Source organism: Bombina bombina, chromosome 2 (assembly GCF_027579735.1).
Source record: "Bombina bombina isolate aBomBom1 chromosome 2, aBomBom1.pri, whole genome shotgun sequence".
NCBI lineage: Eukaryota > Metazoa > Chordata > Amphibia > Anura > Bombinatoridae > Bombina > Bombina bombina.
Window position 1 is genome coordinate 87,530,937 of NC_069500.1, and position 13,741 is coordinate 87,544,677.

General features: G+C 36.4%; 1 protein-coding gene across 14 annotated transcripts in view; it reads left to right on the forward strand.

The window, feature by feature from the left end:
• NEDD4L (NEDD4 like E3 ubiquitin protein ligase) overlaps nucleotides 1-13,741 on the forward strand; it is an 826,963-nt gene that overhangs the window by 631,355 nt on the left and 181,867 nt on the right. For all 14 annotated transcript variants that reach the window (XM_053701158.1, XM_053701159.1, XM_053701160.1 and 11 more), the window contains 3 exons: nucleotides 1,867-1,917; nucleotides 7,278-7,339; nucleotides 7,450-7,552. In XM_053701158.1, coding sequence (XP_053557133.1) covers nucleotides 1,867-1,917; nucleotides 7,278-7,339; nucleotides 7,450-7,552 — 216 coding nt within the window. The remainder of the gene's footprint in view (nucleotides 1-1,866; nucleotides 1,918-7,277; nucleotides 7,340-7,449; nucleotides 7,553-13,741) is intronic.

Consider the following 13,741-nt stretch of genomic DNA (forward strand, 5'->3'; position numbering starts at 1 on the left):
ATATAAATATGTGTATGTGTCCAGTGGTATTATAGTACTGATGATATAATCCAAGTGTCCAAATAAGTGTGTATACTATTAGTAGTGATTCCTGTGTCTAAACTCGATATCCAAGAAGTCCCGCTGCTGGGATAACAACTAGGGATAAACAATACAATCCTAAAAAAGAAAGAAAAAGAAAAAACAAGGTACAAAATGCCGTTTATAGGTAGAGGCTATTGGTGTGGAGCTCATTGTACTTAAAGCTAGTGCAGGAACACACTTTAAAATATGTTGGGGGCTCTCTCCTGCCCCCCTACTGGGAGGTTCACTTCCACTGCTGCCTCTTGTTTGCAGGGCTTTCTGAAGCCATTAGTGCAGTACAGAATTTGTATTGTATAGGTGGGAATACAGGAGACAAAATCAGGTATTTTAAGTTACAAAATAAAGGTAAATTAGTTATTTATAAACAATTTAATACACTCTAGCAGACAAAATGGATTGTTGGGAACAAATTAAAGGGGAGAAAACTTTACAGTTATCTGTCCCTTTAAAGCATTTTGGATCCATTTAAACGTTTTGTTCCCATCCATTTGAGTGCTAAAGGTGCCCAAGTTGGCGACAGTCAAGATCCCTCATATGGTCCTGAGTATTAGCGTTTAGTACCTTTATGAAAGCTTATCCCTTTCATGTTCCTTTATCTTTCCATTTTACTTGTGTGTCTTGAACTACTTGGAATTTTATACCCCTGCGTTGGGGTGTGTAAATAGATTGAGATTTGTTGACAGAATAGAGTGCATGATTTGCATTTTGAAAAATATAGATAATCCCTTTATTACCCATTCCCCAGTTTTGCACAGCCAACGTGGTTATATTAATATACTTTTTATCTCTGTGATTACCTTGTATTTAAGCCTCTGCAGACTGCCCCCTTATCTCAGTTCTATTGACATTTTAGCCAATCATTACTAACTCATAAATAACTCCACAGGAGTGAGCACAATGGTATCTATATGGCACACTCAAACTAGTGCTGTCTAGCTTTGATAAACTGTTAAAATGCACTGAGATAAGAGGCGGCATTCAAGGGCTTAGAAATTAGCATATAAGCATACCTATGTTTATCTTTCAACAAAGAATACCAAGAGAACAAAGCAATTGTGATGTTAAAGTAAATTAGAAAAAAATTGCATGCTCAAGTTGAACAATGAAAGTTTAATTTGGACTAGACTATCCCTTTAACTCTTAAAAAAATAATTCAGAATCTGACTATAACATTTTATAACTGACATATTATGGTGATATATAATTAATGGGTTAAAGGGGCAGTAAACACTTTATTATTAGAAGACATTTTTGTTGTCTTTCCATAGAAAAATATATAAGCCAACTCTAAAGATTGTTTTGTAAAGCAAATTGTCATTGTGTTTGCTGCAATTTTTTTTAATAGTCAAACTCTGCTGACCATTGTTATAAAGTGCATTGTTTTGCAGTCCATATCTGCTAAACGCTAATTTAGGGAAATATATGTAGCATGGTTAGCCTTGATATGGCAGTAGGGTGCATTTCCAGTTCTGAGATTAGAAAATCCACAGTCTTCAGAGCTAAATTACAGGAGGTAAAATAAACAATGGAAGTATTTTGCAAAGCTGTAACATTTCACATAAAAACCCTAAGCTTGGTTATTATCTCACAAAGGAGGTGACTAACTCGAAAATAGTAGGTCTGGTTGTGATGTCTATAGGTTATACTTTTGGTGGACTATGGAGCTATCATTTTGCTTGCTTAAAGCAAGGGCTAGTGTGCCCTGATACTTTGTATTATATATATTCAAAGTGTAAGAATTTTTTTTCTAAGAAATGTTTTTTTTCTTCTTTTCTTTCACAGACAAGAGATGACTTCTTGGGTCAAGTTGATGTTCCTCTAAATCATTTACCGGTAATGTTTCCTGTGTTATTCCTTTTGTTTTCTTCTCTTATTACATAACTTCAAACCATGCAGGGAAAAATGACGCATGCCCATTTTTTATACACGTGGTTGATCTTTGGTTGCAAATATAAATTTAAGCAGACTGAGATTTGAAACCTAAAATTATTAAACACATAAATAAGATAATGTTCTTATTGAATATAAGTTTTATTCAGTTTAGTATACCTGATTTATATTTAATTAACAAATAAATAATGTTCTTATTAAATATAAATGTATTTTTATTATTCCGTTTAGTATACCCAGTTTACATTTAAAGTGAATGTAAACTTTAATTAATTAAATGCCAGTATCAAATACAGGGGCTCTTTAATTCATTAAAGTTTACAAAGATGCTTATTTTTTTTTTAAATACTTACCTTTGCGTTAGGGTAAACTTACCGCCGCCCGCAGCTCCTGCTTTCTTTAGCATATAGATGACGAATCCGGCTTCCTCCAATCGTTGAATTGCCCCACAAGCTGGACGCCAAAGGGGGCACACAACAATTGGTGGAAGCCAGATTTGTCATTGTTCTGCTAAAGAAAGCAGGAGCTGCGTGCAGAGGAGCGGCGCTATGTTTACCATAAGGCAAAGGTAAGTATTTTTAAAAATAAGCGTCTTTGTAAACTTTAATGAATTAAAGAGCCCCTTTTTTCAAGATTATTATTTGATACTGGCCTTTAATTCATTAAAGTTTACATTTACTTTAATTAACTAATAAATTAAATTGTGTTATAATTTAATATATTTTTTATTATTTAATATAACCAGTGTATATTTTAATGCGCCTTCTCTTTTTTCACTCTATTAGTTTCCACTTAAGTTCTTATTGACTTTGCCCGCTTCCAAAACTAATTTGCAGCTTTGTAACTAATTTGCAGCTTTTGTTATAACCCTTGTATTTTTAAATTAAAGGGACAGGAAACCCCACATTTTGCTGATGGAACAGCATTGCACTACTGGAAGCTAGCTGAATACTTCTAGTCAGCCAATCACAAAAGACAAATGTGTGCAGGCACCAATTGGCAGCTAGCTCCCACAAATATAGGATATTTGCATATTCCTTTTCAACAAGGGATACCAAGAGAACACAGCACATTTTGAAAATAGAAGTGAATTTAAAAATGTCTTATTGCATGCTCTATCTGAATCATGCAAGTTTAATTTCCTTCTTAATATGAGGAGAGTCCACACCATCATTCCTTAATACTGAAATACTGAACCTGCCCACCAGGAGGAGCAAAAGACACGCCAGCCAAAGGCTTAAATACTCCCCCTACTTCCATCATATCCCAGTCATTCTTTGCCTTTCGTCACTGGGAGCTCTGAAGTTTTATCTTCAAGCTACTAAGGATTTTAGGCAAACTTCTTCCTTGTTTGTTATCTACTCTGGGAAGCATAATGGTCTGAAGGCTTTTTTCGACTTCCATATCTTTTTGGTTGAGGAGTGTTATACGCTTATCTTACGAGTCAGCGGGACTTAGACCTCCTCAAAGGATTACGGCTCATTCTACTAGACCAGTGGCTTCCTCTTGGGCCTTTAAGAACAAGGCCTCTATGGATCAGATTTGTAAGGCGGCTACCTGGTCCACCTTACATACTTTTTCAAAATTCTACAAGTTTGACGTTTTTGATTCGGCCAAAGCAGCTTTTGGGAGAAAGGTTTTACAGTATTGATAAGAGTGAATGGAATAGTGCGCTAGTGTCGGGGGAGGAGATCAAACACCTTACTGGGTATGCTCAGATCCTTCAATCTAAGCAACAATGATAAACTTGAAAAGTGTAGATAGTAAGGGCGCTAAAAGCTAAAGATCTTAGGGGGTAGTGTTTTGTGTTAATCTTGCTATAATTGCATTAATATTTGTGGTGCATTGGGTGTAAGAAATTATTTACTCTAAACACACTGGATACATTTTTGAATTTTTTAATAAAGGTTAAAATTTCCCATATAGAACTTATATAAAATAGTTATTAGAGACGTCTCTCTATTATATTGGGGATCCAACCAACAATATCACAAATTTGCAACGTTATGCAATCTTAAAAATCAGTCTGATATCAGAAATGTATCAATTTTATGACAATCTATACAGTGTTAAAAATAAAAGTTAAAGAATGTAGCAGCCTTGTATCTAAAAACAATATTGAATGAACTCTGTTGTGTTCTTATATACGAGAGTCCCTCTCCATTTGGAGAGATATAGTAGCTGGAGTTCCTTTACTGCGGTGCTATAAGAAACTTGTTTAGTGCGTCTAATTCCGGAGAGTAAAAAGTTTTTTTGTATGTACAAGCGTCCCACATATATTTGTTATCTTCTAGTGGTAACGTACCTCTTTTTTCTTGTATCCTCAGGCCGTGCGGTTAGCTGTGTTTCTTCCGCGGCTTGTCTTTGCCTTGTGAAACTGGCGTCTGACGTCACACCCGGTTGTCCACAGGAGCCGTCCCACAGGTGTCAATCACTTATCCGGGGATATTTTTAGGTAGTTACCACTTATAGCGGTTAGTTCCAAATTGGGTATAGATGTCACCAATATTTGCGATCCTTAGGACAAGTCCCTTATCTTGTGGTATCCTGCTCTTAGTGCTTTAGGCACGCAGGTTATTTTTGTTCAAACAGGTGTTCTGTTACCAGGAACAGTTCCAACTTTAAAGGGTCAACCCGGGTTGTCAAAATGTAGTAGAAATCTGGTGCAAGGTTCTCTCACTTCTACGCGTTTCACTCCCTTAGGAGCTTTATCAAGAATGACTTGAGACCATTATGCACCTTTCATTTAAAGGGACAGTCCTTTTCTTATTGGTTGAAATTTTAACTTGATTTTTGTCATATGTGTTTTCTTCTTTATTTAAGGTGTAATTTTTCTATATACTCTCTTCAGCACTATTAGACGCACCTTCTTATAGACATTTTTTCAATTTTTACAAGGCTTTTTAATTCCATAAAATGTCATTTGTTACATGAATCATATAACTACATAAAAATAAAAATAATAATAATAGTATTAATAAAAATAGATACATTATTGCTAATAAATGAAAAAAAAATAAAAGTGATAAATGTCAGAGAGGAATTTTTACTTAACGGTGTATGTTGTATTTATAGTTAGTGCTTGTGTGATACTACTTATACATTATAAAACTATTTTTAATTTGTGCTAGTGTTATGCTACTTATATATTGTAAAACATCTAACTGATTGTTTTATGTGGGGGAAATTTTATTTTGCAAGAGACTTACTAATGTGTGAGGTTGTGATGTGTTTAAACTTTATTTGGGCAAAAGGTGCTGATCCGGGGGTGTTTGTGAAGGTTTAAGAAATTTAATATAAATTTTTTTTAAAAATTAAGAATTTATTAAAGATATAAAAAAATAAATAAATAAAACTAATTTATTAATCTAACAGAAAAGGTGATATATCTAGTTCTGAGTTCAATCCTTTTGGTGATAGAGTATTATACTTAAAGATGAATTCTGCTTCTTTAACCCCTTAAGGACCAGCGACGTACCCTGTATGTCACTGGCCTTTTTTTTGGGACTTGATTGTTTTATAGCGCGGTCTTGCCACCAGCGTTGAGACTGCTCTATTCCACAAAGCCTGCTGGAGGGAGGGCATTAATAGCGTCTTCTTGCTAGACTTGTGCTATTATGTCCTGAAAAAACCCTTAACGACCAGTGAGATACAGGGTACATTGTGGTCATTAAGGGGTTAAGTAGAAGTTTTTTCTGGATATCTCCTCCCCTCCAATGATTTTTTACTTTATATATCCCCCAATAGGACATATCTTTAGTTTTACCTTTATGGACATTTTTGAAGTGCTTATAGAGATATGTGTCCTCATTTCCATTTTCTATACTGGAAATGTGCTCCCTTATTCGATCCCTTACTGCTCGTTTTGTTTCTCCAAAATAGAACATATTACAGGTACATTTTAGAATGTATATAATACCTTTACTTGTACATCTAATTAGTTCTTTTATTTGTATGGACTCCTCTATGCTCCCTATCTGTATAGTACTTTGTTTTTTACTGTGTTTACATGCTTTGCATGAATAGCATGGAAAAAATCCTGCTATTTTTTGTCCATGAAAATTTTTTTGTATCAGATTTTTTGATTTATTTTGTTTTTTCATTTCACTAGGAGCAAGTAGTGATTTTAAATTAGCTGCTTTCTTAAAGACAAAACTAGGGCTATTAGATATTTTTTCTCCTAGAGGACGACATACTTGTTGAAAGGAATATGCAAATATCCTATATTTGTGGGAGCTAGCTGCCAATTGGTGCCTGCACACATTTGTCTTTTGTCATAAAATTGATACATTTCTGATATCAGACTGATTTTTAAGATTGCATAACGTTGCAAATTTGTGATATTGTTGGTTGGATCCCCAATATAATAGAGAGACGTCTCTAATAACTATTTTATATAAGTTCTATATGGGAAATTTTAACCTTTATTAAAAATATTCAAAAATGTATCCAGTGTGTTTAGAGTAAATAATTTCTTACACCCAATGCACCACAAATATTAATGCAATTATAGCAAGATTAACACAAAACACTACCCCCTAAGATCTTTAGCTTTTAGCGCCCTTACCATCTACACTTTTCTAAGAAAGGTTTTACAGGCTGTGGTGCCCTCAGATTAGGGTCCACCTCTCTTTTTCCCCTCCTGTTATTTCAGTGTCCTCTAGACTCTGAGCTTGGGTATAGTTTTCCCAACAGTAAGGAATGATGCCGTGGACTCTCCTTATATTAAGAAGGAAAACATAAATTATGCTGACCTGATAATTTCATTTCCTTCTTTATGAAGAGAGTCCACGGCCCCCGCCTGTATACTCCGATGGGCGGACCAAAATTATTTTTTCTCTTCTGGCACCATTTATATCCTGATATTTCTCCTACTGTTCCTTGTTCCCTTGGCAGAATGACTGGGATATGAGGGAAGTAGGGGCAGTATTAAGCCTTTGGCTGGGGTGTCTCCTGGTGGCCAGGTTCAGTATTTCCCAACAGTAAGGAATGATGCCGTGGACTCTTTCTTTAATTTGTGTGTCATTTAAATGTAAATATGAAGTAAATTAATATGTACATATAAAATGAAAAAAATGCAATCAAAAATCTACATTTTTGCTTCTGCTTCATAATATTAATATATGAGGCCTGATATAAAAAATGTTTAATGCTCAAAAATAAATACAATTTAAAACTGATCAATTTAAATGTGACAGTTTCTCTCTCAGCCATTTGATTGTATGTTTGCACAAGAATTTGAGTAAATTGTTTGCACTGTTCGAAGAACAAAGTGGTTAAAACCTAACTTTGTTTGTTAACAGACAGAAGACCCAACAATGGAAAGGCCATATACGTTCAAAGACTTCTTGCTCAGACCGAGAAGGTGAGTGATCCTGACTTCTGTCCCAGTTAATTATTTATAGAGCGGTTTCTTGTAAACATGTCTATGGTATGTTATGACTGACTTATTTTGGCCGGGTGTCTCATTTACAGCCACAAATCTCGGGTGAAGGGTTTCTTGAGACTGAAGATGGCTTACTTGCCAAAGAATGGGGGACAGGAAGAAGAAAATCGTGAACAAAGAGAGGAAGCAGAGGTAAGAATGATGTCAAAGTGTGATTATCAGGCCTCAGATTTTATCTTAAAGTGGCAATAAAGCCAAAATTAAGTTTTTATGATTCATATAGAGGACACATTTTTATTTATTTTTATTTACAATTTAGTACTGTTGTCAGATATACTTTGTTCTTTTTAAATCTTTTGTTGAAGAACATGCCTAGCTAGACTTGGAAGTGTGCACATGTCTTGCCTCTATGGCAACAATGTTTGCAACAATGTATAACATTGCAAACGCCTTTGCCATATAGTGCTCAAGTTCCGTGAAATCTTCTGAGCCTACCCATATATCATTTTCAACAAACAACACTAAAATAATTAAATACATTTGATAATATAGGTAAATTGACAAGTTGTTTTTTTACATTGTATTTTCTGTCTATGGCCTTGTTTCCATTGTTGTTGTAAGGTGTAGAATTGGATAATTGACAAATAACAAAGACACAGGAATTACACTTACTTTGAATTTAAAATGAGTAGTAGAAAATGTAAAAAAAAAAAAAAAAGTTAATCATATTTTCTTTCCCACCTGTATCATGTGACAGCCATCAGCCAATCACACTATACATTTAGGTATATACTATGCACTTTTCAGATGTAGGGTTGGAGCCTCAGAAATAGTGCATATAAGAAGAACGTGCACATTTTAATAATGGAAGTATACTACAAATCTTTTTCAATGGAGAATCATCTGATATATTAAAGGGACACTAAAGTCAAACTTAAACTCATGAGTTAGATAAACCATGGAATTTTAAGACACTTTCAATTTACTTCTACTTTAAAATTGTGCACAGTCATTTTATATGCACACTGAGGCACCAGTTACCCGTTCTTCCATAATTTCATGACCAGTTCTTGCATACCATTTTTAACAACTTTCCAATTTACTTCTATTTAATTTACTTTATTCTCTCTGTATCTTTTGGTGAAGAAACAGCAATGCACATTGGAGAGCCAATAGCATGAGGCTTATATGTGCAGCCACCAATCAGCAGCTCCTAAGCCTACCTAGATATAGAAACAAAGAATTTGTCTGTAGATAAGAACCAAAAAGGCCCATCAAGTCTACTCGTATTACATGTTACTTTTTCCTTAGGATAGCCTTATGCATGTCCCAGGCATTTTTGAATTCCTTTACAGTCTTTGTGTTTACCACCTCAATTGGAAGTTTATTCCATGAATCCACCACCCTTTCTGTAAAAAAAAATGCTTCCTCACATTTCTCATGAATCTGCTACCCTCTAACTTTAGATTGTGACCCCTTGTTTTGACATTAGTTTTTTTGTCGAAAATGCTTTCACTTTATTAAGTCCCTTCATATAGTTAAAGGTTTCTATTGTGCCACCTCTTTCCCTTGTCTCCTCTAAACTATACATATTTAGATCATAGAGTCTTTGTATGTTTTATATTTTAGACCATGTACCATTTAATAGCCCTCTTTTGGACAGCATTTTCTTTTATATCATAGATATGGTCTCCTGAACTGAACCTAACTAATAATCTGTAACCTGGCATACGAGCCTTGCTATTTCTGCTACTAATACCTCTCCCAGTGCTTTTCAACTAAGGATACCAAGACAAATTAGACAATAGAAGTAAATTGGAAAGTTATTTAAAATTGCATGCTCTATCTGAATCATAAAAGATTATTTCTTTCATGTAATTAGCAAGAGTCCATGAGCTAGTGACGTATGGGATATACATTCCTACCAGAAGGGGCAAAGTTTCCCAAACCTCAAAATGCCTATAAATACACCCCTCACCACACCCACAATTCAGTTTTACAAACTTTGCCTCCGATGGAGGTGGTGAAGTAAGTTTGTGCTAGATTCTACGTTGATATGCGCTCCGCAGCAAGTTGGAGCCCGGTTTTCCTCTCAGCGTGCAGTGAATGTCAGAGGGATGTGAGGAGAGTATTGCCTATTTGAATGCAGTGATCTCCTTCTAAGGGGTCTATTTCATAGGTTCTCTGTTATCGGTCGTAGAGATTCATCTCTTACCTCCCTTTTCAGATCGACGATATACTCTTATATATACCATTACCTCTGCTGATTCTCGTTTCAGTACTGGTTTGGCTATCTACTATATGTAGATGAGTGTCCTGGGGTAAGTAAGTCTTATTTTCTGTGACACTCCTAGCTATGGTTGGGCACTTTGTTTATAAAGTTCTAAATATATGTATTCAAACATTTATTTGCCTTGACTCAGAATGTTCAACTTTCCTTATTTTCAGACAGTCAGTTTCATATTTGGGATAATGCATTTTAACATTTTTCTTACCTTAAAATTTGACTTTTTCCCTGTGGGCTGTTAGGCTCGCGGGGGCTGAAAATGCTTCATTTTATTGCGTCATTCTTGGCGCGGACTTTTTTGGCGCAAAAAATTCTATTTCCGTTTCCGGCGTCATACGTGTCGCCGGAAGTTGCGTCATTTTTTGACGTTATTTTGCGCCAAAAATGTCGGCGTTCCGGATGTGGCGTCATTTTTGGCGCCAATAAGCATTTAGGCGCCAAATAATGTGGGCGTCTTATTTGGCGCGAAAAAATATGGGCGTCACTTTTGTCTCCACATTATTTAAGTCTCATTTTTTATTGCTTCTGGTTGCTAGAAGCTTGTTCTTTGGCATTTTTTCCCATTCCTGAAACTGTCATTTAAGGAATTTGATCAATTTTGCTTTATATATATGTTGTTTTTTCTCTTACATATTGCAAGATGTCTCACGTTGCATCTGAGTCAGAAGATACTACAGGAAAATCGCTGTCAAGTGCTGAATCTACCAAAGCTAAGTGTATCTGCTGTAAACTTTTGGTAGCTATTCCTCCAGCTGTTGTTTGTATTGATTGTCATGACAAACTTGTTAAAGCAGATAATATTTCCTTTAGTAAAGTACCATTGCCTGTTGCAGTTCCTTCAACATCTAAGGTGCAGAATGTTCCTGATAATATAAGAGATTTTGTTTCTGAATCCATAAAGAAGGCTATGTCTGTTATTTTTCCTTCTAGTAAACGTAAAAAATCTTTTAAAACTTCTCTCCCTACAGATGAATTTTTAACTGAACATCATCATTCTGATTCTGATGATTCCTCTGGTTCAGAGGATTCTGTCTCAGAGGTTGATGCTGATAAATCTTCATATTTATTTAAAATGGAATTTATTCGTTCTTTACTTAAAGAAGTCCTAATTGCTTTAGAAATAGAGGATTCTGGTCCTCTTGATACTAAATCTAAACGTTTAAATAAGGTTTTTAAATCTCCTGTAGTTATTCCAGAAGTTTTTCCTGTCCCTGATGCTATTTCTGCAGTAATTTCCAAAGAATGGGATAATTTGGGTAATTCATTTACTCCTTCTAAACGTTTTAAGCAATTATATCCTGTGCCGTCTGACAGATTAGAATTTTGGGACAAGATCCCTAAAGTTGATGGGGCTATTTCTACCCTTGCTAAACGTACTACTATTCCTACGTCAGATGGTACTTCGTTTAAGGATCCTCTAGATAGGAAAATTGAGTCCTTTCTAAGAAAAGCTTATCTGTGTTCAGGTAATCTTCTTAGACCTGCTATATCTTTGGCTGATGTTGCTGCGGCTTCAACTTTTTGGTTGGAAACTTTAGCGCAACAAGTAACACATCGTGATTCTCATGATATTATTATTCTTCTTCAACATGCTAATAATTTTATCTGTGATGCCATTTTTGATATTATCAGAGTTGATGTCAGGTTTATGTCTCTAGCTATTTTAGCTAGAAGAGCTTTATGGCTTAAAACTTGGAATGCTGATATGGCTTCTAAATCAACTTTACTTACCATTTCTTTCCAGGGTAACAAATTATTTGGTTCTCAGTTGGATTCCATTATTTCAACTGTTACTGGTGGGAAAGGAACTTTTTTACCACAGGATAAAAAATCTAAAGGTAAAAACAGGGCTAATAATCGTTTTCGTTCCTTTCGTTTCAACAAAGAACAAAAGCCTGATCCTTCATCCTCAGGAGCAGTTTCAGTTTGGAGACCATCTCCAGTTTGGAATAAATCCAAGCCAGCTAGAAAGGCAAAGCCTGCTTCTAAGTCCACATGAAGGTGCGGCCCTCATTCCAGCTCAGCTGGTAGGGGGCAGGTTACGTTTTTTCAAGGAAATTTGGATCAATTCTGTTCACAATCTTTGGATTCAGAGCATTGTTTCAGAAGGGTACAGAATTGGTTTCAAGTTGAGACCTCCTGCAAAGAGATTTTTTCTTTCCCGTGTCCCAGTAAATCCAGTAAAAGCTCAAGCATTTCTGAAATGTGTTTCAGATCTAGAGTTGACTGGAGTAATTATGCCAGTTCCAGTTCCGGAACAGGGGATGGGGTTTTATTCAAATCTCTTCATTGTACCAAAGAAGGAGAATTCTTTCAGACCAGTTCTGGATCTAAAAATATTGAATCGTTATGTAAGGATACCAACGTTCAAGATGGTAACTGTAAGGACTATCTTACCTTTTGTTCAGCAAGGGAATTATATGTCCACAATAGATTTACAGGATGCATATCTGCATATTCCGATTCATCCAGATCATTATCAGTTCCTGAGATTCTCGTTTCTGGACAAGCATTACCAGTTTGTGGCTCTGCCGTTTGGCCTAGCTACAGCTCCAAGAATTTTTACAAAGGTTCTCGGTGCCCTGCTGTCTGTAATCAGAGAACAGGGTATTGTGGTATTTCCTTATTTGGACGATATCTTGGTACTTGCTCAGTCTTAAAAATTTAGCAGAATCTCATACGAATCGACTTGTGTTGTTTCTTCAAGATCATGGTTGGAGGATCAATTTACCAAAAAGTTCTTTGATTCCTCAGACAAGGGTAACCTTTCTGGGTTTCCAGATGGATTCAGTGTCCATGACTCTGTCTTTAACAGACAAGAGACGTCTAAAGTTGATTACAGCTTGTCGAAACCTTCAGTCACAATCATTCCCTTCGGTAGCCTTATGCATGGAAATTCTAGGTCTTATGACTGCTGCATCGGACGCGATCCCCTTTGCTCGTTTTCACATGCGACCTCTTCAGCTCTGTATGCTGAAGCAATGGTGCAAGGATTACACGAAGATATCTCAATTAATATCTTTAAAACCGATTGTTCGACACTCTCTAACATGGTGGACAGATCACCATCGTTTAATTCAGGGGGCTTCTTTTGTGCTTCCGACCTGGACTGTAATTTCAACAGATGCAAGTCTCACAGGTTGGGGAGCTGTGTGGGGATCTCTGACGGCACAAGGAGTTTGGGAATCTCAGGAGGTGAGATTACCGATCAATATTTTGGAACTCCGTGCAATTTTCAGAGCTCTTCAGTTTTGGCCTCTTCTGAAGAGAGAATCGTTAATTTGTTTTCAGACAGACAATGTCACAACTGTGGCATACATCAATCATCAAGGAGGGACTCACAGTCCTCTGGCTATGAAAGAAGTATCTCGAATTTTGGTTTGGGCGGAATCCAGCTCCTGTCTAATTTCTGCGGTTCATATCCCAGATGTAGACAATTGGGAAGCGGATTATCTCAGTCGCCAAACGTTGCATCCGGGCGAATGGTCTCTTCACCCAGAGGTATTTCTTCAGATTGTTCAAATGTGGGAACTTCCAGAAATAGATCTGATGGCGTCCCATCTAAACAAGAAACTTCCCAGGTATCTGTCCAGATCCCGGGATCCTCAGGCGGAGGCAGTGGATGCATTATCACTTCCTTGGAAGTATCATCCTGCCTATATCTTTCCGCCTCTAGTTCTTCTTCCAAGAGTAATCTCCAAGATTCTGAAGGAATGCTCGTTTGTTCTGCTGGTAGCTCCGGCATGGCCTCACAGGTTTTGGTATGCGGATCTTGTCCGGATGGCCTCTTGCCAACCGTGGACTCTTCCGTTAAGACCAGACCTTCTGTCACAAGGTCCTTTTTTCCATCAGGATCTGAAATCCTTAAATTTAAAGGTATGGAGATTGAACGCTTGATTCTTGGTCAAAGAGGTTTCTCTGATAATACTATGTTACAGGCTCGTAAATCTGTATCTCGAGAGATATATTATAGAGTCTGGAAGACTTATATTTCTTGGTGTCTTTCTCATCATTTTTCCTGGCATTCTTTTAGAATACCGAGAATTTTACAGTTCCTTCAGGATGGTTTAGATAAGGGTTTGTCCGCAAGTTCT